At 42.7% G+C, this 25,390-nt stretch overlaps 1 protein-coding gene across 3 annotated transcripts in view; it reads right to left on the reverse strand.

Annotated features, from left to right (window-relative positions):
• Positions 1–25,390, reverse strand: part of uxs1 (UDP-glucuronate decarboxylase 1) — a 142,902-nt gene that overhangs the window by 66,131 nt on the left and 51,381 nt on the right. For 2 of the 3 annotated variants that reach the window (XM_070892116.1, XM_070892115.1), the window contains exons 4-7: positions 24,934–24,977; positions 21,856–21,916; positions 13,493–13,673; positions 262–366 (exon numbers count right to left, since the gene is read on the reverse strand). In XM_070892116.1, the coding sequence (XP_070748217.1) occupies positions 262–366; positions 13,493–13,673; positions 21,856–21,916; positions 24,934–24,977 (391 nt within the window). Of the gene's footprint in view, positions 1–261; positions 367–8,088; positions 8,372–13,492; positions 13,674–21,855; positions 21,917–24,933; positions 24,978–25,390 lie in introns of those variants that run through there. The other variant, XM_070892118.1, reaches the window with a different exon arrangement.

A 25,390-nucleotide genomic window follows, 5' to 3' on the forward strand; every position in this document is an offset into this window, starting at 1 on the left:
ACAATTTTGAAATGAATACTTCAAATATTCTATATCTTTATACATTTTTGGCAGCAAATAGGATATTCCACACTGATATCAACCTACTTTGTCATTGGCCAAATGCAACAAAGTCAACTTTACAATTTTTTTTATTGCTGCACTCTATGAAATCAATCTAATCATAAAAATAATACATTTTCCCTTTGGTTAAAAACAAACTATTAAATATATTTTAATGCATGATAAATAAAAGTAATGAAAGATCAAACAACGTCTTACCCAACATGTTTAAGGTCCCAATGGTATTTGTCTTCAGTGTCTTGATTGGGTTATACATATAATTTGGAGGTGATGCTGGTGAAGCCAGATGATAAATCTGATCCACTATTTTAAATAGAAAAGGAAGAAACTGATTCATTATAAAGCAAACTGCAATACATATTTAACGATACAGATCTCACTTTAAAAAAAATCTACATTGATATTGCATTTTGGTCATGTAATCGTTCCCCAATCATAAGGCCACCTTCTGAACTACATGATTACTTTTCAAACTAAAAATCAAATGCAACTGGAGCAATGCCGCAGAAGTTAAAGAAATCTCGAGCAGCATCTGGTTGGAAATGGAATCAAATTATGTGCTTTGTAAATAAGGGTGACCACCTTTAAAGAATAAAGGCAGGTTATCGAACACTTTTCCTCATTTATTCAATCTCATTAAAACAGGTGAATATCAATGTGGTGTAGAAATTGCAGTGGGGCTTTTAAGGTTTACATATTCATGATGACTCTAGCTCTGCAGCACCAAAAGCTCTCATCACCTTGACCTGTCTGATCAAGATAGTAATCCTTGGTGAAACCGGATATATTGTTCTATGTAGCTGCCTAATAGGTGCTTCCAGAGAAATAAATACTGGTATTTACAAAGTGTCTATGTGAAAATGTCTCAAAGCACTTCACCATCAATCATTTTTGAATCATTGCTGCTGTGTCAGAAACAGTCATTCTGTGCCAGCAAACGTCCTACAAATGCCACTGAAATGAATGATCAGTCAATTAATTTTTTGGTGGCATTGATTGAGGGCAGAATGTTGGCCAGAACACCTGAAGAACTCCCTGCTTTTCAAATAATGCCCTGGGATCTATAACACCCACCTGAACCATCAGGGAAATGGAGCATCAGATTAAAGTATCATCTTAAGGATGGCACCTCTGCTTTGGGGGCGGGGGTGGGGGGGAATGTCCAAGAACTACTTTACCCACTTTGCCAGACTAATCTACCACTGAAATTGCAGTGCTGCAATAAGGCTGGCAAAATAACTTCAGATCGCATGAACATGAAATTGATATAAGCTTGTACAGCATCATCATGAGCCTTGTCTGATCACTAGCCTATGGTGGTCAGTTCTCTATCACACAGGAGCTCCTTACAGATGATTAGTTTTTTTTTTAAATCATTGTTTCTACATTGAAATCTGTGGAATTCTCTGCCCCAGAGAGCTGTGGAAGCTGGGTCATTGAATATATTTAAGGTGGAGATAGACAGATGTTTGAGCGATAAGGGTGGGAAGGGTTATGGAGAGCAGGCAGCCCAGGATCAGATCAGCCATGATCTTTTAAATGGCGGAGCAGGCTCAAGGGGCCAGGTAGCCTACTCCTGCTCCAATTTCTTATGTTCTTATGTTCTCCTGCACTGGTACTTCTCTCCTCCTTTTGTCAAATGCTTGTTTTTTTGATCTTGCTCATTAGTTACCTCCCAATTCTCAGCCATACTGTCTCAACTGCTAATCTACTTGCTGTTACTCCTCCGCTGACTTCTTCTCCCGCTGCTAGCCCGGGACTTAATTCTTTTTCAACAAGCTCATAGCTTCTTTTTACTCTAATTCAGGATCCTCAGCTGCAGCTACAGCTGGCTGTCTCAAAGCAGCAATCCATACTGCATCATGTCTGTTTCTTGGTGCACGACCATCCAGCTCCCTCAGAACAAACTTGTCTAATCCACTTCAATTTACTCTCCCTCTTTAACCTCTTTATTCCCTCCTGGCGAATAAAGCTCTCATTGTCCAAAACACCATTAAATCCAAGAGGTGCACAACTGTTCAGCAGATCTGGCTGAACTACATAAAGACCCACTGTGCCTCACTCTCTTTACCCAAAATCATCATTCTAGGATCAACCTGGAGAGCAAAAATAAAACCAGACCCCTTTTCTTCACAACCAACTGCTTCTTCAATTTCCTCTTCCATGCCCTCCCCATCTTCACATCTAAGCTCATGAATTTATTAGCCACCAAGATAGAAACCATTCAACTGTCTCTATTTTTCCCCCCTTTCCATGACCACTAATCCAAATCTACACCTTCGCCAATCAGTCCTCTCTAGTTTCTATCCCACCTCCACCCATGCCCTCACCGAGCTCCACTGAACTGCTGACTACCCAGCTTCCCTTCTTTGCCTCCATAACAGCTGATATCGTAAATGTTCCCTCTCTTCAAAATACCCACCCATTTCTCCTCTGTCCTTATAAACCCCAACTGAACCTCCATTTCCTCTCCAAACCCCTTCAATAGTCATCTCCCATATCTCCTGGAACTCTGAATCCCTCCAGTCGGGTTTTTGTGCACCGAAACGCCCTTAAAGTCAAAAATTACATTAACTGTGGCCATGGCGCATTATCCCTCCTTGATCTTTTTGTAGCCTGCAACACAGTTGACCACACCATTTCTCTCCACAGCCTCTCCGCCACTGTCCAGATGAGTGGCATGGCCCTCAATTGGTTCCAGCCTAAACTTTCTGACCACAGCCAAATCATCACTAACAATGGCTTCCCTTTCCACCCTGCATTCATTTCACAAATAATCTAAGGATCTATCCTCAACCCACTTTCTCATTCACCCAGAGCTATCCTTGATCTGTTTCCATTGGTATACTGCCTTTTGGAGACATTTTTTGCATGAATGGGGTTAGCTTCCACATATATGCTGATGACACACAGCTCAAACGCTCTACCATCTATTTCAACCCCTCACTGCCTCTGTGCTGTTAGACTGCTTGTCCAACATCCAGTCTTGGATGAGTCATAATTGCTTCCAACTAAATATCTTTGTTTTTGGTCTCAGTCACAAACTCCACCCCCTAATCACCAATGCCCACCCATTTGGGATCTCTTCCTACCCTATATTCTCTGCATCATAAATACCACCTATCTCCAATGTTATCACCCGCTTCCACCCCCTCCCATAATTCCACCACTCGCAGTTGTGCCTCCAGCCACCTGAGCCTCTCCACCACCCTCTCCTCTAAATCCATTGTTAAAACCCACCTCTTTAGCAAAGCTCTTGGCCACCCCTCCGAATATCTCCTCATTAAGCTTGTTGGCCATTATTTTTTTGATGTATCTGAAGCACCACATTAAAGGCAAATAAATGCAAGTCTTGTTATCCCATCAGCTCGTTTGAATTAATATGGACCAGTATGGTAGATTGGCTAAGTTTTAAATTCTTAATTTAGAGTATATAAATGTAGTCACGAGAGAAATTGAAATTCATTGGTTTAGTCAAATAAATGCTCAGACGGGGCATATTTAGTTTAGATTAAGAGCCATCCATCAGTATTTTTATAAACGGTTGAGAAAATGTACACATTCCATGTACTTTCTATAAAAAACTATTTTTTTTGTTCACTTGTGTAGAAGAAACACCTCTGGATTATGACAACCATATTACTTACCCAGTTCTTATTATTGCCTGTATGTAACATCCCTCTTACATAAGAACATAAGAATTAGGAACAGGAGTAGGCCATCTAGCCCCTCGAGCCTGCTCCACCATTCAACAAGATCATGGTTGATCTGGCTGTAGACTCAGCTCCACTTATCCGCCCGCTCCCCGTAACCCTCAATTCCCTCATTGGTTAAAAATCTATCTCTCTGTGATTTGAATACATTCAATGAGCTAGCCTCAACTGCTTCCTTGGGCAGAGAATTCCACAGATTCACAACCCTCTGGGAGAAGAAATTCCTTCTCAACTTGGTTTTAAATTGGCTCCCCCGTATTTTGAGGCTGTGCCCCCTAGTTCTAGTCTCCCCGACCAGTGGAAACAACCTCTCTGCCTCTATCTTGTCTATCCCTTTCATTATTTTAAATGTTTCTATAAGATCACCCCTCATCCTTCTGAACTCCAACGAGTAAAGACCCAGTCTACTCAATCTATCATCATAAGGTAACCCCCTCATCTCCGGAATCAGCCTCGTGAATCGTCTCTGTACCCCCTCCAAAGCTAGTATATCCTTCCTTAAGGTGACCAAAACTGCCCGCAGTACTCCAGGTGCGGCCTCACCAATACCCTATACAGTTGCAGCAGGACCTCCCTGCTTTTGTACTCCATCCCTCTCGCAATGAAGGACAACATTCCATTCGCCTTCCTGATTACCTGCTGCACCTGCAAACTAACTTTTTGGGATTTATGCACAAGGACCCCCAGGTCCCTCTGCACCGCAGCATGTTGTAATTTCCCCCCATTCAAATAATATTCTCTTTTATTGTTTTTTTTCTCCCCCTAAAGGTGGATGACCTCACATTTTCCGACATTGTATTCCATCTGTCAGACCTTAGCCCATTCGCTTAACCTATCTAAATCTCTTTGCAGCCTCTCTGTGTCCTTTACACAACCCACTTTCCCACTAATCTTTGTGTCATCTGCAAATTGTGTTACACTACACTCTGTCCCCTCTTCCAGGTCATCTATGCATATTGTAAACAGTTGTGGTCCCAGCACCGATCCCTGTGGCACACCACTAACCACCGATTTCCAACCCGAAAAAGGATCCATTTATCTCGACTCTCTGCTTTCTGTTAGCCAGCCAATTCTCGATCCATGCCAATACATTTCCTCCGACTCCACGTACCTTTATCTTCTGCAGTAACCTTTTGTGTGGCACCTTATCGAATGCCTTTTGGAAATCTAAATACACCACATCCATCGGTACACCTCTATCCACCATGCTCGTTATATCCTCAAAGAATTCCAGTAAATTAGTTAAACATGATTTCCCCTTCATGAATCCATGCTGCGTCTGCTTGATTTCACTATTCCTATCTAGATGTCCTGCTATTTCTTCCTTAATGATAGCTTCAAGCATTTTCCCCACTACAGATGTTAAACTAACCGGCCTATAGTCACCTGCCTTTTGTCTGCCCACTTTTTTTTTTTTAAACAGAGGCATTACATTAGCTGCTTTCCAATCCGCTGGTACCTCCCCAGAGTCCAGAGAATTTTGGTAGATTATAACGAATGCATTTGCTATAACTTCCGCCATCTCTTTTAATACCCTGGGATGCATTTCATCAGGACCAGGGGACTTGTCTACCTTGAGTCCCATTAGCCTGTCCAGCACTACCCCGCTAGTGATAGTGATTGTCCCATGACCAGCAATTTTTGGCATGGTTTTTGTGTCTTCCACTGTGAAGACCGAAGCAAAATAATTGTTTAAGGTCTCAGCCATTTCCACATTTCCCATTATTAAATCCCCCTTCTCATCTTCTAAGGGATCAACATTTACTTGAGTCACTCTTTTCCGTTTTATATATCTGTAAAAGCTTTTACTATCTGTTTTTATATTTTGCGCAAGTTTACTTTCATAATCTATCTTTCCTTTCTTTATTGCTTTCTTAGTCATTTTTTGCTGTCGTTTAAAATTTTTTCAATCTTCTAGTTTCCCACTAACCTTGGCCACCTTATACGCATTGGTTTTTAATTTGATACTCTCCTTTATTTCCTTGGTTATCCACGGCTGTATATCCCTTCTCTTACCGTCCTTCTTTTTCACTGGAATATATTTTTGTTGAGCACTATGAAAGAGCTCCTTAAAAGTCCTCCACTGTTCCTCAATTGTGCCACCGTTTAGTCTGTGTTTCCAGTCTACTTTAGCCAACTCTGCCCTCATCCCACTGTAGTCCCCTTTGTTTAAGCATAGTACGCTCGTTTGAGACACTACTTCCTCACCCTCAATCTGTATTACAAATTCAACCATACTGTGATCACTCATTCCGAGAGGATCTTTTACTAGGAGATCGTTTATTATTCCTGTCTCATTACACAGGACCAGATCTAAGATCGCTTGCTCCCTTGTAGGTTCTGTAACATACTGTTCTAAGAAACAATCCTGTATGCATTCTATGAATTCCTCCTCAAGACTACCCCGTGCGATTTGATTTGACCAATCGATATGTAGGTTAAAATCCCCCATTATTGCCGTTCCTTTTTCACATGCCTCCATTATTCTCTTGATTATTGCCCGCCCCACCGTGAAGTTATTATTTGGGGGCCTATAAACTACGCCCACCAGTGACCCTTACTATCTCTAATCTCCACCCACAATGATTCAACATTTTGTTCATTAGAGCCAATATCATCTCTCACAACTGCCCTGATATCTTCCTTTATTAACAGTACTACCCTACCTCCTTTCCCTTCTTGTCTATCTTTCCGAATGGTCAGATATCCCTGTATGTTTCATTCCCAGTCTTGGCCACCCTGCAACCACATTTCTGTAATGGCCACCAAATCATACCCATTTGTTATGATTTGTGCCGTCAACTCATTTACTTTATTTCGAATGCTGCGTGCGTTTAAGTAGAGTGTTTTAATACTAGTTTTTAAACCATGATTTTTAGTTTTGACCCCTCCTGCAGCCCCTTTATATTCATACATATTGTCCCTTCCTATCAGCTTGTGGTTTACACTTACCCCAGTGCTACTCTGCTCTGTTGCCTCCTGCCTTTTGCATTCTTTCTTGGGGTCCTGTTCATCTGTGCTCTCACCCACTCTAACTAGCTCAGAGCCCTCTCCTGGGTTCCGAATACTCCTTGCATTGAGGCACCGAGCTTTCATGCTTGCCTTTTTATTACACTTTGACCCTTTAGAATTTTGCTGTACAGTGGCCCTTTGGGTTTCTCTGCCCTCATCTCCTTTCTGTCTTTTGCTTTTGTCTCCAATTTGTTTCCCTCTGTCTCCCTGCATTGCTTCCCATGTTAGTTTAACTCCCCCCCAACAGCACTAGCAAACACTCCCCCTAGGACATTGGATCCGGTCTTGCCCAGGTGCAGATCGTCCGGTTTGTACTGGTCCCACCTCCCCCAGAACCAGTTCCAATGCTCCAGGAATTTGAATCACTCCCTGCTGCACCACTGCTCAAGCCACGTATTCATCTGAGCTATCCTGCGATTCGTACGCTGACTAGCACGTGGCACTGGTAGCAATCCCGAGATTACTACTTTTGAGGTCCTACGTTTTAATTTATCTCCTAGCTCCTTAAATTCGTCTCGTAGGACCTCATCCCTTTTTTTACCTATATCGTTGGTACCTATGTGCACCACGACAACTGGCTGTTCACCCTCCCTTTTCAGAATGTCCTGCACCCGCTCCGAGAGATCCTTGACCCTTGTACCAGGGAGGCAACATACCATCCTGGAGTCTCGGTTGCGGCCGCAGAAACGCCTATCTATTCCCCTTACGATTGAATCCCCCTATCACTATCGCTCTCCCACTCTTTTTCCTGCCCTCCTGTGCAGCAGAGCCAGCCATGGTGCCATGAACTTGGCTGCTGCTGCCCTCCCCTGATGAGTCATCTTCCTCAACAGTACTCAAAGCGGTGTATCTGTTTTGCAGGGGGATGACCGCAGGGGATCCCTGCACTAACTTCCTTGCACTGCTTTTTCTGCTGGTCTTCCATTCCCTCTCTGGCTGTGGACCCTTTACTTGCGGTAAGACCAACTCGCTACACGTGCTACTCACGTCATTCTCAGCATCGTGGATGCTCCAGAGTAAATCCACCCTCAGCTCCAATTCCGCAACGCGGACCGTCAGGAGTTGGAGGCGGATACACTTCCTGCACACGTAGTCGTCAGGGACACCGGAAGTGTCCCCGAGTTCCCACATGGTACAGGAGGAGCATATCACGTGACCGAGCTCTCCTGCCATGACTTAACCCTTAGATACACTTAAATTGGCAACAATTCTAAAGTTTACTCACTGTTATAGAAGAGAGAAAAGAAAAACTACTCACCAATCACCAGCCAATCACTTACCCCCTTGGTTGTGACGTTACCTTTCTGTTTCTTTCTATTTCTTTTTTGCCTTCTCCCTGTAGCTGCACAAGCCTCTCGCCGAACCCGCGCTGCTCCTGGTCTCACTGGCCTTTTGTAGGCCTCTCCGATCCCCGGAACTCCCGCCTCTCGCCGAACTCGCGCTGCTCCTGGTCTCGCTGGCCTTTTGTAGGCCTCTCCGATCCCCGGAACTCCCGCCTAACTCGCACTGCTCCTGGTCTCTCTGGCCTTTTGTAGGCCTCTCCGATCCCCGGAACTCCCGCCTCTCGCCGAACTCGCGCTGCTCCTGGTCTCACTGGCCTTTTGTAGGCCTCTCCGATCCCTGGAACTCCCGCCTCTCGCCGAACTCGCGCTGCTCCTGGTCTCACTGGCCTTTTGTAGGCCTCTCCGATCCCCGGAACTCCCGCCTCTCACTGAACAAGTAATGCAAGTATCATTTAGTGATGCAAGAACAAGGTTTCAGATAAAACAGTGCTGTAGAATGAAAAAGCAGGATGGCTGAACTCAAAATTAGGTTACATAATTGTCATAATCACTTATGAGGTGATTTTAGCAGACAAAATGTAGTCATCACTTTTGATCCTGATTGGGTTCCTACCACAGAATTTTCAGTGTTGAAATGTCGCTATTGAATTACAAAAAACACACATTCATCTTAAAGTTTATCTAAGCATTCAGACATTCAGGCTACTTGTATAGCTGTAAAAGGTCATATCTTAAAATCTAAATTAAAAAAAAAGAACCATGCAAAATTGGATTTTTTAAAGTCACATTTGACTGATCTATTAATTTCCATGAAATGGCAAATAAAAATGTAATTTTTGGGCGTCGAAGAGTAAAAGAACAGATTAAAAAGCAATTTACTGGTCATAATAATAAATGGTTTCCTTTTGTTCATTCCCGTCAACCCGTTATAAACAAGCCACCTGAAAAAAATCTACTGTGTTTTTCATGGAATGTGGAAAACACTGGCAGGACTGGGTCTGGGTCATTGAACATATTTAAGGTGGAGATAGACAGATTTTTGAACGATAAGGGAGTCAAGAGAGAGGGCAGGGAAGTGGAGTTGAGGCCAACATCAGATCAGCCATGATCTTATTGAATGGCGGAGCAGGCTCAAGGAGCCAAATGGCTGACTCTTGCTCCTATTTATGATGTTCTTATGTAGGACTGCATTTACTGTCCACGGTGAGGAGATGGTGGTCCTTCTTGAACAACAGTAATTATTGTGATAGTGCTCCCATAGTGATATTACTATTGTAATCTGACTCAGTGTCAACGAAGGAACAGTGATATATATCCAAGTGTGGGAGGGAAACGTGGAAGTGTCCTCATGATATCAGTGCTCTTGTCTTTCTCTGTGGTGGAGTGTGAGGTGCTGTTGGAGTAAGCCTTTGCAGTGTATTCTGTAGATGGTATATACTGCACCCAGTGTGTCGGTGATGGTGGGCGTGAATACTGATTTCAGTGGTAGGGGAGAAGTGAACTGCTTTGGCCTGGATGGTGCCAAGGTGCTTGACTGTTGTTGTGGCTGCACCCATCTAGACAAGTAGTGAGTATTCCATCGCACACCTGACCTGAGCCTTGTAGATGGGCGATTATGAGGAATCAGCAAATGAGCCACTCGTCACAGGATACCCATCCTCAGTCACGGTGTGGATATGTCTGGTCTCTGATGAAGTAACGGAGAGGGTTGATGAGAGTAGTGCGGCTGATATTGTGTATATGAACTGTCAAAAGGCTTTTGATAAAGTGCCATGTAATAGACTTGTTAGCAAAATTGAAGCCCATGTGATTAAAGGGGCAATAGCTTCATAGATACAATAGTGGTGAACAGTTGTTTTTCAGTCTGGAGGGAACTGTGCGATGGTGTCCCTCAGGGGTCGCTGTTGGGACCACTGCTATTGTTGATAGATATTAATAACCTGGACTTGCGTATACACAGCATAATTTCAAACTTGCAAGTGACACTAAACTTGAAAATGTAGCGAACAGTGAGGAGGATTGTAACAGATTTCAGGAGGGCATAGACTGGTAAAATGGGCAGACACGAGACAAATGACACTTTAATGCAAAGAAGTGTGAAGTGATTCATTTTGGTAGGAAGAATAAGGTGAGGCAACATAAACCAAATGGTAAAATTTTAGCTGGGAGTGTACGCACACAAGTCTTTGAAGGTGGCAGGATATGTTGCGATGTCTGTTAAAAAGGCATAGGGATACTTGGCTTTATTTATAAAGCCAGAGTACAAAAGCCAAACACTAATTGGGCTACATTTGGGGTAATGTGGCAAATTCTGGGCACCACACTTTAGGAAGGATGTCAAGGTCTTAGAGAGGGTGCAAAGGAGATTTACTAGAATGGTATCAAGGGATGAAAGACTTCAGTTATGTGGAGACTAGAGAAACTGGAATTCTTCTACTTCAAAGAACATTCAGGGAAGATTTGATAGAGGTGTTCAAACTCATGAAGGGTTTAGATAGAGTAAATAAGGAGAAACTGTTCCTAGTGGCAGAAGCGTCAGTAACCAGAGGACACAGATTTAAGGTCATTGGCAAAAAAAGAGGCGACATGAGAAAAATAAAATTTACACAGCGAGTTGTTGTGATCAGGAAGGCATTGCTTGAAAGGGTGTTGGAAGCAGATTCACTTTCGAAAGAGAATTAGATAAATACTTGAAGGGGAAACATTTGCAGGGCTTTGGAGAAAGAACAGGGAAGTAGGACTAATTGGATAGCTAGGATCCATCCTGCCTCCATCGCCGCCTCCTCCTCCTCCTCCCCCTCCTCCTCTGCCCCTGCGAGTGGATGTTGCAAGTCTGAAATGAGAGCATAAAATGCTGGAAACACTCAGCAGGTCAGGCAGCATTGCAACTCGAGACATGAACTCTGTTTCTCTCTCCATGGATGTCACCTGAACTGTTGAGTATTTGCAAAATGTTCTGTTTTTGCAGAGGCCTGCATTTTACCATCAGAGGCCTTGCAAACACCCCTTACAGACTTAAAAAAAACGTAACCATTGCAGCAAGCCACCACTACAATAAAATAAAAAATAGTCCAAAAGCTTAAATGCAAACTTATCTGAAAGATGTGTGTGTCCCTTTAAGAGGTGCTGACAATGCTACTGTCAGTCTCTTTGCATGCTGGGTTTCCCTGGCGTAGTTATGACCCAGCGCTGACCTCAGCGTTAGGAGCGAAACTAGCCGTGGTGACGTTAAGTCAGCGTTGACGTCACCAATCTGCCTTTTTTTTTTGCAGAGCATTAATACTTACCAGCAGTGCTACTGGGACGACGAAACTGGAGGATACTGCAGGAACCGCTCTTTCGCTATTTTTTAATGATAATGGTTGGCGTAAAGCCCTGAATGTTTTGCCCATTGTCTTTTCATTATGGGCATATAGTTCCTCTACAACTCAATTCCTTACCAGAAAGCCTGTGGGCCCTCCACTTAACCTTTGAACAGTGCAACCAGTCTCCATCCAAGACCACTTTCGTCTGCCTGGCAGAACTTCTTTTCACATTTAATAACTTCTCTTTTAATTCACTTGTTTCTGATAAAAGAGTCGCTATCGGACATCTGCTAATGTCCTAGCTACGTCTGTCTTTTTGAACAGTACGTTGAACACTCTTTGTTCCAGTCCTACTCAGGCCACCTCTTCTGCTGCATTGATGACGGTATGGTTGCTGCTTCTTGCTCTCACTCTGATCTTGTGAATTTTTATTAACTATGCTTCCAATTTCAACCTTCACAGGGCCTATCTTTGATCCCTCCCTTCCATTTCCAGAGTTCTTTATCTCCAATAATGGGCTTTCCATGGACATCTGTTACAAGCCCACTCGATTCCCACAGCAACCTCATCATCATAGGCAGCCCCTCGAAATCGAGGAAGACTTGCTTCCACTCTAAAAGTGAGTTCTTAGGTGATTGAACAGCCCAATACGGGAATTACAGTCTCTGTCACAGGTGGGACAGACAGTCGTTGAAGGAAGGGATGGGTGGGGAGTCTGGTTTGCCGCACACTCCTTCCGCTGCCTGCGCTTGATTTCTGCATGCTCTCGGTGATGAGACTCAAGGTGCTCAGCGCCCTCCCAGATGCACTTAGGGCGGTCTTTTGCCAGGGACTCCCAGTGTCATTGGGGACGTTGCATTTTATCAAGGAGGCTTTGAGGGTGTCCTTGAAACGTTTCCTCTGCCCACCTGGGGCTCGCTTGCCGTGTAGGAGTTCCGAATAGAGCGCTTGCTTTGGGAGTCTTGAGTCAGGCATGCGAACAATGTGGCCCGCCCAACAGAGCTGGTAGAGTGTGGTCAGTGCTTCGATGCTGGGGATGTTGGCCTAATCAAGGATGCTAACCTTGGTGCGTCTGTCCTCCCAGGGGATTTTCAGGATCTTGTGGAGACATCGTTGATGGTATTTCTCCAGCGATTTGAGGTGTCTACTATATATGGTCCACGTCTCTGAGCCATATAGCTACCTAGAGTATGCTTTGTTGCACTGCACCAGAATTTCTGAAAGGTCCTCCTTTCTCTTCAGCCAAGGATTTCCATGTGCAGTGATCATTAGGGCTCTTGAGAGGGTCTGTCCTATTTCCCATACTTTTGCCCTGACCTCTTCCTCTCCTCTTCAGAACTGACGCGGAGTCCCTCTGGTCTTCCAGCCCACCAGCCTCTGCAATCATCAGATCATTTTCCACCACCTACAATAAGATCCACCCATCCCCCCACCCCCGCCCCGCCTCCTCATCAAACACACCTCCCTTTCCAGTTCCCACTTTTCAGAGGTATTATTCCCTCCTAGTTCACTTTTACAGCTACCCTACTTCAAAGTGCTCTTCCCCTGGCAATGTTCTGTGTACTGCAGGAGATGCAACAACTGCCCATTCACCTCCTCCTACACCGTTGTCCCCAGCCCCAAATACTCCTCCTGCGTGAGGCAGTAATATTTTTGTACTTCATATAATCTAGTATACAATATTATATGCTCACTGCGTGGTCTCCTTCACATTGGGGAAACTAAATACAGATTGACTGCGTTGCCAAACACATCCATGCTATCTGAAAGTGCAATCCAAGCTACTTGTGGCTTGCCATTTTCAACTTCCCCATCTCATTCCCACTCTGACCTCTTTGTTGTTGACCTCATAGATTCTTCCAACAAAGCTCAATGCGAGCTTCAAGAATACCTCATCTAGGCATCCTGAACATTAACTTCAGACTAACTATATCCTTATTTACCAACCTGTCTTAATTTCAAACTGGGCACCCAGGTTTTCCAACTCTATTTTCTTCCATTTCCACTCAAAGTGCTTCACATATAATGAATTGTCTTGAAATACAGTGACCTATGTAGCCATTTTGCATACAAGATCCCATAAACTGGGATGAATGACTAGTTAATCATAACTCACCTTCAATATATAATGGTTCTACCACATCATGATTGATTAATTCAAAGTTCTCATGCCCAATCCAGTGTTCCACATTCCTTTTTCGGCCTGTGAAAAAGTTGTCAACGACAGTTACTTCATGACCATCCATCATGAGTTTATCAGCAAGATGAGAACCTACAAATCCAGCTCCTCCAGTTATCTGCAATAAAAAACATAACACATAACTTTAAAAAAAAAAATCACTTTCAATTCAATTTCTTCCCTACCCACTCCACCTCACCCAAATTCAAAAAAAAGAGGATAGGTAGATACGACACAAAATAAAACCTGTGGAGCAGGTGCAAAGAGAAAGAGACTCAATGGTCATGGGGACAGATAGGTATAACATGAGTTCAAATAGGTACTTTGCCACCCTGATGCTGGGATAAAGGACATCAACGAACAGACAAACATATTTCCAGGAGGGCTCAGTGAGCAACCATTGGTCTTAGTCCATATGGGAACTTAGGTAATAAAGAATTAGGAAAAATAGAAAGCAAAAAATAAATTGAGTAATTGGAATACATAAGTGTTATAAATGAGAAAAGCATTAGGTATTAAAAAGTTAGGAAACTTTATAGGGACATGACATTCTGCGACCAGGACTGTGAAAGATTTAGGCAGAGAGCCTGCAGTTGTAACAGTATTGTAATAAGAAGGGGGGGGGGGGGGGGGGAAGGTGGGGGCGTTCGCGCGACGGGGGGGGGCAAGAGAGAGAGAGGGCGATCGAGCCAGCCCGAGGGAGCGAGGGCGCCAAAGGTAGCGAGGGAGCAAGCGTGCCAGAGGGAGCGAGAAAATGGGAACAAAAATGGGTAACTTTACTGCAACAGAATCTACTGTAGGGAGCAAAATACAACTAAGCATCAAGGCTTCAAAAAAAAGTTTAGTATCTGCTTTTTCAATTGAAACTTGTCTTTAAGAATCCAACTTCAGCAACCCAGTCTAGTTGATTAGTCCAACACCTGTAGTGTGTGAGACACATTTGGTTGTGGAATCTGAAATCTGCCCTGGGATATAGGGCCCAATTTTGGCCATGACTTGCATCAATTTTTTTGGACTAAGTTGTTTTTTCTGGCACAAGTTAAAAAATGCCATTTTCCCCAAAACATTTGCTCCAGAGTAAGTCAGTTAGGTACGATTTTTTTTTCCAACTTTTTTTTTCAAAAGGGGGCTTTCATAGACACTTACGCCAGTTTTGGCCATTTATGCCACTTTGGCCAGCTAAAACTTATTCCAAAACGACTTAGGTCAGCGTATGTGGCCAGCTCTGAAAAACCTTACGGGCAGTTAAGAAACATAGAAAATAGGTGCAGGAGTAGGCCACTTGGCCCCTCGAGCCTGCACCACCATTCAATAAGATCTTGGCTGATCATTCACCTCAGTATCCCTTTCCTGCTTTCTCTCCATACCCCTTGATCCCTTTAGCAGTAAGGACCACATCTAACTCCCTCTTGAATATATCCAATGAACTGGCATCAGCAACGCTCTGCAGTAGGGAATTCCACAGGTTAACAACTCTGAGTGAAGAAGTTTCTTCTCATCTCAGTTCTAAATGGCTTACCCCTTATCCTTAGACTATGTCCCCTGGTTCTGGACTTCCCAAACATCGGGAACATTCTTCCTGCGTCTAACCTGTCCAGTCCTGTCAGAATTTTATATGTTTCTATGAGATCCCCTCTCATCCTTCTAAACTCCAGTGAATACAGGCCCAGTCAATCCAGTCTCTCCTGCCATCCCGGGAATCAGTCTTGTGATCCTTCGCTGCACTCCCTCAATAGCAAGAACGTCCTTCCTCAGATTAAGAGACCAAAACTGAACACAATATTCCAGGTGAGGCCTCACCAAGGCCCTGTACAACTGCAGTAAGACCTCCCTGCTCCTATACTCAAATCCCCTAGCTATGAAGGCCAACATACCATTTGCTTTCTTCACCGCCTGCTGTACTTGCAAGCCAACTTTCAATGACTGATGCACCATGACACTCAGGTCTCATTGCACCTCCCCTTTTCCTAATCTGCCACCATTCAGATAATATTCTGCCTTTGCGTTTTTGCCACCAAAGTGGATAACCTCACATTTATCCACATGATACTGCATCTGCCATGCATTTGCCCACTCACCTAACCTGTCCAAGTCACCCTGCAGCCTTTTAGCGTCCTCCTCACAGCTCTCACCACCACCCAGCTTAGTGTCATCTGCAAACTTGGAGATTTTACCTTCAATTCCTTCATCCAAATCATTGATGTATATTGTAAATAGCTGGGGTCCCAACAGTGAGCCCTGCGGCACCCCACTGGTCACTGCCTGCCATTCTGAAAAGGACCCGTTTATCCCAACTCTCTGCTTCCTGTCTGCCAACTAGTTCTCTATCCACGTCAATACATTACCCCCAATACCATGTGCTTTAATTTTGCACACCAATCTCTTGTGTGAGACCTTGTCAAAAGCCTTTTCAAAGTCCAAATACACCACATCCACTGGTTCTCCCTTGTCCACACGACCAGTTACATCCACAAAAAATTCTAGAAGAGTTGTCAAGCAGGATTTCCCTTTCATAAATCCATGCTGACTCGGACCGATCCAGTCACTGCTTTCCAAATGCTTTTCAAAAGAAATAGGCGCAGGTTAGTACATTTAAAGCACCAAGACTTACAAAGCACTAAACAAAGCACAAAAATAAGCATTCAGTAACAAATAAAAAATAGAAGGAAGCTGAGAGGACCTGCACCAAGACTTACAAAGCACTATGCAAACAACAAAAAGTAATAAGCAATCAAGCAATAACAAATAAAAAATAAAAGTCCTACCTTTATGCCAGAATCAAGTTTTTTTTTTTTTTAAAAAGTCCCCCCCCCCGCCCCCCCCACCAAAACACACTTTCCCCCCACCCCCAAAAACTCTCCTCCTCCTCCCCTGCCTCCCCCACCCCCCCAATCAAAACTTTCAAGCACAACCATCAATAAATAAACAATAAAATTGAAGTCCTACCTAGGCCCAGGAACTCAGCCTGCCGGCCAGTGCAGGAGTCCACTCGGCCGGGGATAGGGTGCAGTGAAGATCAGGGTGTCCCTTCGGCCAGGGATAGGAGCTGTGAGCATCGGATGCTGCTCAAAGCCCGCAGGACACGCTGGGAGGGCAGGAGCATGCGCGCAGACTTCACTGTGCATGCACACAGCTGCCGGCAGTGCTTCCTGCGCTGGCCTGTTGCTCCGGCCCCCACTTCACAAGCTACGCCACGCTGGGACACTGGAGAGTCGGCAGAGCGGGCAGGGTGGGGCCCCTTTTTTTTGGTGCCGTTTCCAGCGCACAAAGTCGGCGCATTTAAGGTAAGTGCGCTGAAAAAAGGGGTTGGGGAAAATTGGGCCCGATTACTATATTTAACATATTACAATGAGGCTGGTCACTAGTTTGCGGACAGACCAATTCCTGACCTTCCAACTGCAGCTGGCACTATTCATCAAGCTTCTCAATCACTGCCTCTGCTTACAGTCTGTCAAAATGAGATTCCACCACAAATCAGTAATGCATTACTCAACATCTCAAGGTGTATATGTTAAAAGATATGAATATGATTTTAGGCGATTTACTGTTGATCGCTAGATTTTTGAAAGATCGCTTGATTTTTATTGGGCAATGGTATCAAGGTATATGGTTCAAAGGCAAGTAAATGGAGTCGAGGTACAGATCACCCATGATCAAATTAAATGGTAGAACAGGAACTCGAACTGCACATTAGTCTGAGTTGGGTCATGGTTACTCATCTCGATTACTCTTATCAAGGAAAGAGACCGGCGCTACATCTTTCCTCTCCTGGTACCCAGAGTATGACGGCAGGGGGGCTCTCATCGCCATCTTAGACAAGGGAGTAGATCCCAGAGCACAAGGACTCCAGGTAATGGCACGCATGATTGTAGTTCAGCCTTGTATAGCCACGGGCTCCCATAGGCAGCAGACCACAAAGAACACCTCTCGCGTCGGAGGCCCCGCAGACTCCAGCCACTCTGCCAAAAAGCCACAGACTTTCAGTACAACATATAATCAATCATTTAATTCATTTAGTAATGGAAGATATTACTATTTTACACTACATTGTGTATTTAAGATAATATCTGATGACTATCTAAATTTATGTTTACAAATTATTGAGATGGTAGAAATGGGAGCGATGATCAACACTATGAGTTGGCCTGTTTCAAATTTACCAATTTAGCACTTCGCTCTCACTCACTAATGACTGTTAATTCTGGTACAATTATTCACTCATTTTAAGATTATCCCTTTAATTAGCTTAGTGGAGGCATAACTAAATGGACCCAGGTATACTGGACATTGTATTCACTCTTAATTTAAGCCCTTTTTCCCCATACCATGAACAATTTATGTTTATTGTTATGACTGGAAGAGGGACGTAGATATTTATGTCGCTGGCCATAAGTAGCACTCAGGGAAGGAATTATGTACTATAATGATGCATTACTTGTGCCCATTCTCAAATGAAAGTCCACAAACTCTATAACGTTCTTAACTTTTCTCAGGAGTGATAGTACGATGACAATGAACAAGCCTGATTTGATGGCTGCTCTGTGGCGCAATTTGCGGTATAAATCATTTTCTGAGTCACCTAATTATTTCTTTGCAAGGTTTCCAAAGCATCAAAGTAGCACTTTCATGTGCAATTTTTAAAGGTTGTATAAATGATTTTATCCTCGATTGTGCCTTATACCTTGTTTATAATTGCCAGTGGAAGCAGAAGCGATCTCTCACTTTCCACTATAAGAATGATTTTAGACCATTTGGACTAAACAGACCATGCACTTTTCAATGTGACTCATTAACCTGCATCATGTTTGTTAGCATGTTAATAAGTATTGCTACTTTATACAATAAATGTTGTAACAAATTTTAATAGTAACTGTTGTTAACACAATTCATTTAAGTGCATGGCAATGTCCCCTCAAAAAAAATGTGTGGTGTCTCTTCCAGTGGCAGGAGCTGGTGAGCGGCCTGCACGGTACCTCGTGATTGGTGCGCAATCACGTACCTTAGGGGGAATATTGGTGTGTGGCCCTCAACAGCTCACCAAAACTTGTTAAGTGGCCCTCCAGCCCAAATAATTGCCCACCCTGGAGTTACTTCATCTCCACTGTTACCAATGCTGTCATGGACAGATACATATGAGACAGGTAGATTGGCAAGGACGAGGGCAGGTTTTTCCCTCGTGTTGGTTCTCTCACCATCTGCCACAGGCCCAGTCTGGCTATTATGTCCTTTAGGACTCAGCCAGCTCGGTCAGTAGTGGTGCTACCGAGCCACTCTTGGACATTGAAGACCCCCACCCAGAGTACATTCTCTGCCCTTGCTACCTTCAGTGCTTCTTCCAAGTGCTGTTCAACATGGTACTGATTCATCAGCTGAGGAAGGGCGGTAGGTGGTAATCAGCAGGAGGTTTCCTTGTCCATTCTTGACCTGAAGCCATGAGACTTCACATGGGGTCTGGAGTCAATGTTGAGGACTCTCAGGGCCATTCACTTCCCGACTATATACCACTGTGCCTGGTGGGTCTATCCTGCCGGTGGGACAGGACATACCCAGAGATGGTGATAGAGGAATCTGAGACATTGGCTGAAAGGCGTGAATGTGTGACTATGACTATTTCAGGCTCTTGCTTGACTAGTCTGTGGGACATCTCTCCAAATTTTGGCACAAGTCCCCAGAAGTTCACGAGGACGACTTTGCAGGGTTGACTGGGCTGGGTGTGCCCTTGTCGTGTCCAAAGCCGGTGCTGAGGTTGATACCGGGTGGTCCATCAGTTTTATTCTTATTATTGTTTTTCGTAATGGTTTTTACAACGGAGTAGCTTGCTAGGCCATTTCAGAGGGCAGTTAAGGGTCAACCACATTGCTGTGGCATCACATATAGGCCAGATCAGCAGATTAGTGAACCAGATGGGTTTTTACGACAATCCGATAGTTTCATTAGAGATACTAGCTTTTTATTCCAGATTTATTTAATTAAATTAATTTAAATTCCCCAGCTGATGGGATTTGAACTCGCACCTCAGGATCATTAGTCCAAGCCTCTGGATTACTACTTCAGTAACATAACCACTATGCTACCATTCCTGTTGAGACTTCTTCGCAGTCTCACGATTAAGACCTAATGAAGTATTATCTGTCAGTTACACAACTAACCGTCTTTAAATGAAGAGATTTGTTTCCCATACAGCATTAAATTAAATCTACTCATATTCATCTTTATGATCCAAATCAAATATTAATCCAGCTCTTTTTCCACAATGACCAGCATTAATGTTTTTCTAAGAATCTGATTAACAGTTCTCTACTCAGGGGATGGGTCAAAATATCCTCTAATCGCCAGTCTTTGGCAAGACCGATTCATTGTACTTGGTCTGCTATCACAATCTAAGTTAAATAACCTGTATTTAAATAATCAACGTTTCTGAAAATTTCTCATTTAAGGACCAGGATTATATCCCCTCTTTATCTTTTCTGTTGTGAAAAGTTCAAAATAATTTCGAGCCCCAAATCCCATAAAGCACGCTCGTGTGTACCATGTCACAATGCTCTTCTGAATGTTGGGTGCCCAAAGCTGCATACATAATTTCAAATGTAGCTTCAACAGTAGCCAAAATAAGGCTGAAATTGCTTGTGTTTACTTGTAAATCAAATGCCACAAGAATTCCTGGATCTTAGCACTATTAGTTTTAGGAAGGGCAAAATTAATTACTTGTGTCTTAATCAGGTTTTATAAAGTGGTAGATAAATAGTATTACAAATATTATAACTAACACCTGTATCTTTCAGTATCAGTAACATCTAATATGTTTTATCTCATGTGATATATTGCTCGAGTAAATTTGCTGCATTATGATGATGGATGAAATACTGTTGGGTTACGTTACGTGACATCAGTCTCACAACAAACATCGGAAATGACACATTTGGTGCTGGGCTATCCATGAACTGTACCATGGGAGATCTACTAGCTAAGTAGAGATTGGCCCTGAATTTGCGGTCGGAAGCTGCAATCGGGGAAATGCCTCGATCCACAAATAAAATGCCCATGTACCTGGTGGTCCAGAAGGTACGGAGGTTCCTGGAGCCTCTCCGGCAGTAAAGGCCCACGTATCCCGGGACGCATGAGGTTCACAAGTACCCCTGGGATCACGTGGTCTGGCCCAACGAATGAGTGAGGATCCCCATTCATCCTTAAGGGGATTCTATATGTACAGAATCCCCATAAACATGAATGGGAATACCCCAAAAAATACATGTATACATCAAATAAATGACAAAAATTATTTAAAATGAATTAAAATGTCATTTTATTAAATATTTAAAACAAAAATTTAATTTTTTGAAAAATGTAAATGTTTTAAATGGGCTAAAAATAACCTTACCTTATTGCACAGGTTTTTCAATGTTTAAATGATTAAATGAACATAAACATTTTTTTTCAAACACTTGTGCTGGTATAAGCAGGTGTAAGGCCTGCTTTTACCAGAAGAAGAGTAAGAAAGGGTAAAAATTTCACGGGCATTTGCAGAGGTATCTCCTCCGCAGATGCTCTTTTCCCGGGAATACAGATGATCTGTCAAGAAGATTCTTAATTGGGTTTTATAAAGTGGTAGATAAACAGTATTACAAAATATTATAACTGACATCTGGATCTTTCAGTAACAGTAACATCTAATATGTTTTATCTCATGTGATTCTTGACAAATCGCAAGTTCTGGGTTTTTATGCATGCATTTCGCACGTGAAAACCCGAAACTTGCGAGGCCCTTACGGGCACGTATGCACCCCATTCGCACCTGTAGGGGCTGCAAATTACGGGCCATTAAAAATGTTAACTGAAATAAGTCTTACTCTTCCAGGATCTTGTACCAGCCATCCTTTTGAGTTCTATGTGACAATTCAAAGCCAATCTGTGCATGTGTGTTCCGTGCCTGCATCCACTAGGTACTAGGTTGAAACTTTCATTTTTTACAGCGATCAGCAACAACTTGCATTTATATCGTGGCATTAACATAGAAAATAAATGTCAAGCTGCTTTAGAGGCATAATCGGACTAAATGATGAGATTAATATACAAGGATATAGAATTCAAAATCATGGATAGCTAGATTTAGCACCCAAATCAAAATGAGTTACTGTAATAATGAATTGCTCCCTGTAAAGATGTGTACTGCTATCTCTGCTCCCAACAAATGAACTGGAAAAAACAAACTGAACTTCAAGGCCTGAAATACACTGTTAAATAAGGAACAGTTACATATACAACTGCTTGAATGGATCAACAGGAAACCAAGAATGACTTACCAGAATTCTTTTACGATCCTTTTCAGATAGGAACTTTACTGGAGGATATTTTTGCGATATGCTGTTGCAAACAAAAGATATTTTTCGGTTATCCCAATTAAGTAAAACATAGAATTACTTACTGGCAGTTGCATTTTGATTAAATACTTATACCTCATTTTAAAAATATTTGTTCAATCAAGATTAAACTTTACATTTAACTTTTTTTTTTAAAACCAGTTTTTAAACTTTAAAAAGTAGACCGTCAGTTTGTTTTGCAATGAGTGGATCTGATAGAAACTCCCTTTTGTAGAATTGCTAAATTGAAATCTTCTGTGGGTAAATTCAATTCTACACTATGATGTGAAATTTAGATCAATTATATTCATCAATAAGTGAAACACTTTTCTTATGTCTGTAAACCACAATGCAGCTCTGTGGAAGAATTCCAATGCATTGCTTGTAATTAGGTATGGGCACTTCCGAGTCAGTCACAGTGACAGGCTTGCACAATTACAACAATTGACACTTAACTGGACCAGCCACATAAATACTGTGGCAACAAGAGCAGGTCAGAGGCTGGGTATTCTGCAGCGAGTGTCTCACCTCCCGACTCCTTAAAGACTTTCCACCTTCTACAACGCACAATTCAGGAGTGTAATGGAATACTCTCCACTTGCCTGGATGAGTGCAGCTCCAACAACACTCAATAAGCTCGACACGATCCAGAACAAAGCAGCCCGCTTGACTGGCACCCCAACCACCAGTTTAAACATTCACTCCCTCCATCACCGACGTACCATGGCTGCAGTGTGTACCATGTATAAAATGCACTGCAGCAACTCACCAAAGCTTCTTTGGCAGCACCTCCCAAACCCACGACCTCTACCACCTAGAAGGACAAGGGTAGCAGGCACATGGGAACACCAATACCTCCACATTCCCCTCCAAGTCATACACCATCCTGACTTGGAAGTATATCACCGTTCCACCATCGCCACTGGGTCAAAATCTTGGAACTAACAGCACTGTGGGAGTACCTTCACCACAGGGACTGCAGCAGTTCAAATAGGCAGCTCACCATCATCTTCTCATGGGCAATTAGGGATGGGCAATAAATGCTGGCCTTGCCAGCAATGCCCACATCCCATAAAGAATTTTTAAAAAATACTGCAAGGCGGATACACAAGCACAGGTTAACAGAATAAACCACGATAGTAGGAAAGATATTGGGCCATAATTTGCTGTCAAAATAACAGTAAGGTTAATGGCGTTTGCTATTATTTATGTGTGAATGCTACAGCAACTTCAGTTGTGAGCAGATGCTTGTTTAACAGTAGAAATCCAAAAAATGCTGTCCGAGATGCGTTGCTCCACCGTTAGCTTCAGAAAAATAGTATCTTGCTATCTGCCTCACCACTGAAATGCATTAAACGGCATGAAGTTCTTGCATTTGCATGGTAGATATGAACTAAACTGGCACTAGAAAGTTAAATCTAGTCCATTCCAGTCAAAGTCCCCTTTTAACAATGTGATGAGTATTAATTACTGCCAGTCAACTTCTTTGGCATTGAAAAATAACGATTACAAATGTGGAGTATCATTGTTGTTGGAGATTTAAAAATGTCAAATTTTAAATTAACTTTTCAAAAACGTTTCCTTTGTCTTTTTCTCTCTCTCTTAATCTAATCTTTCTTTCCCTCTCTATTTCTTTCTGTACCCGATTTGACATTGAATCCACCCACTCTAACGTACACTTTCTTCGGTCCTTGCGCTGTTAATTTTGCAATCCTTCAACCAGACTGGTTACGATGATACACAGTTGCTGGTCTTGATCATTCAGGTTGCAGATGCCCGGTTTCTCGCATAGCGATGTTATCCGCTTGCACTTTCAGCAACTTGCCATGCAAATTTTTTTTAAACAAACGTACAAGGGCTAGTCCAACTAATGGCAGATGCCATTAGAAGCCCTGCCTCAGCAAATTATGGCCCAAAGCTTTTATTAGCATATCGCAATTTGACTATGTTGATTACCTGTTTACTTAGCTAAAATGTTTATTGGTAGAGATTCGATCCCAAACTGTTTGTCACCTTTAAAATGATCCTGTGTTAAGCTCAGTCCTCGACTTCACTATTGCACTTGTATCAAGTTATGTACTTTCTCACACTCAACACAGCAACTAGAGACCATTAAAAACAAAAACACAAAGCCACGGGGGAGGGGCGGGGGGTGTTAAAAAAATAGAATTTCACAGTCTACTTACACCATAATTATAAACTGCACCTGCTTTAGCTAAAAGAACTGTTTATACCAAACAATGATGTCAGTTGCAATAAAATTCAGTAAAGAAAAAACAGACTTGCATTTACATAGCGCCTTTCGCAATCTCAGGACGTCCCAAAACACTTTACAAACAATGAAGTACTTTTGAAGTGTAGTCACTATTGTAATGTAGGAAACGCAGCAGCCAATTTGCGCACAGCAAGCTCCCACAAACCGCAATGTAATAATGGACGAGATGTTTTAGTGATGTTGATGGAGGGATAACTATTGGCTAGCACACCGGGGATAACGCCCTTGCTCTTCTTCGTAGACAAGTAGGCTTGCTCAACAAATTTCACATCAAAAAGGAGCTCTCAACTTTAAATTGTTGACATTTTCAAAGTCAAGGCTATTTGATAACCATAGGAAGGATATTAGTGTCATGGAAAGTATAAAGAGATGATTCAGTAGTTACAATGGAACATAATCTCAGCATTAACACTAGGAGAGCAAAGGGGAACAAAATATGCATTAAAACATTACTTGACCGCAGCACCCAAGCCGAAATGGTGACGTCAGCTGTGCCACTCATCCTATTTCCAATCAGCATCATCTCGAATATTAAGTGAATCTGCTTCACTACAAGCAACAGCACGGATGGAGCAACTTGGATTTACAAGATGCACATATTACATAGAATTTACAGCACAGAAACAGGTCATTCAGCCCAACCTCGTTATACCCAGTGTTTATGCTCCACATAAGCCTCCACCCACCTTACTTCATCTCACCCTCCTTCATACAACCCAATATAAGCAAATAGAAGCAACACTTACCTTGTTTCTATTTCTCTAATTTTCTCTTTCAAGGGTGCCACAGCCTGGAAAATAGAAACATGTCAAAAAGCTTTAAAATTATGCAAACTGTCCCAGCTTGTGAAAACATGGTAATTTCAGAACAAAAACAATTGTATTCAATTCTCTCTATCATTGGCTAAAATTAACCACAAGAACAAAAATTGAATTGACCTAGAGTCAATCCCATGACAATCCTGGACTATGCTAGCATTTATTTTGAAGCTGCTCTTTTGACATACCCAGGGTTCCTGAAGGCAGCAGGCCAAGAAATGTTAGTATGATGTAGAATGAAAGCTATATTATTTTGAGCTTTAAACAACAACAGCTTCCCAAAGTTGTGGGGAAGCCATTTAGGGAATCATCCCATGCATAAAGCCAGTGGGGGTAGAGCCACAACTGCAGCTTTCAAAGTGTAACGTGCAGGCCAGGACAAAGT

Source organism: Pristiophorus japonicus, chromosome 10, assembly GCF_044704955.1.
Source record: "Pristiophorus japonicus isolate sPriJap1 chromosome 10, sPriJap1.hap1, whole genome shotgun sequence".
NCBI classification, from domain to species: Eukaryota; Metazoa; Chordata; class Chondrichthyes; family Pristiophoridae; genus Pristiophorus; species Pristiophorus japonicus.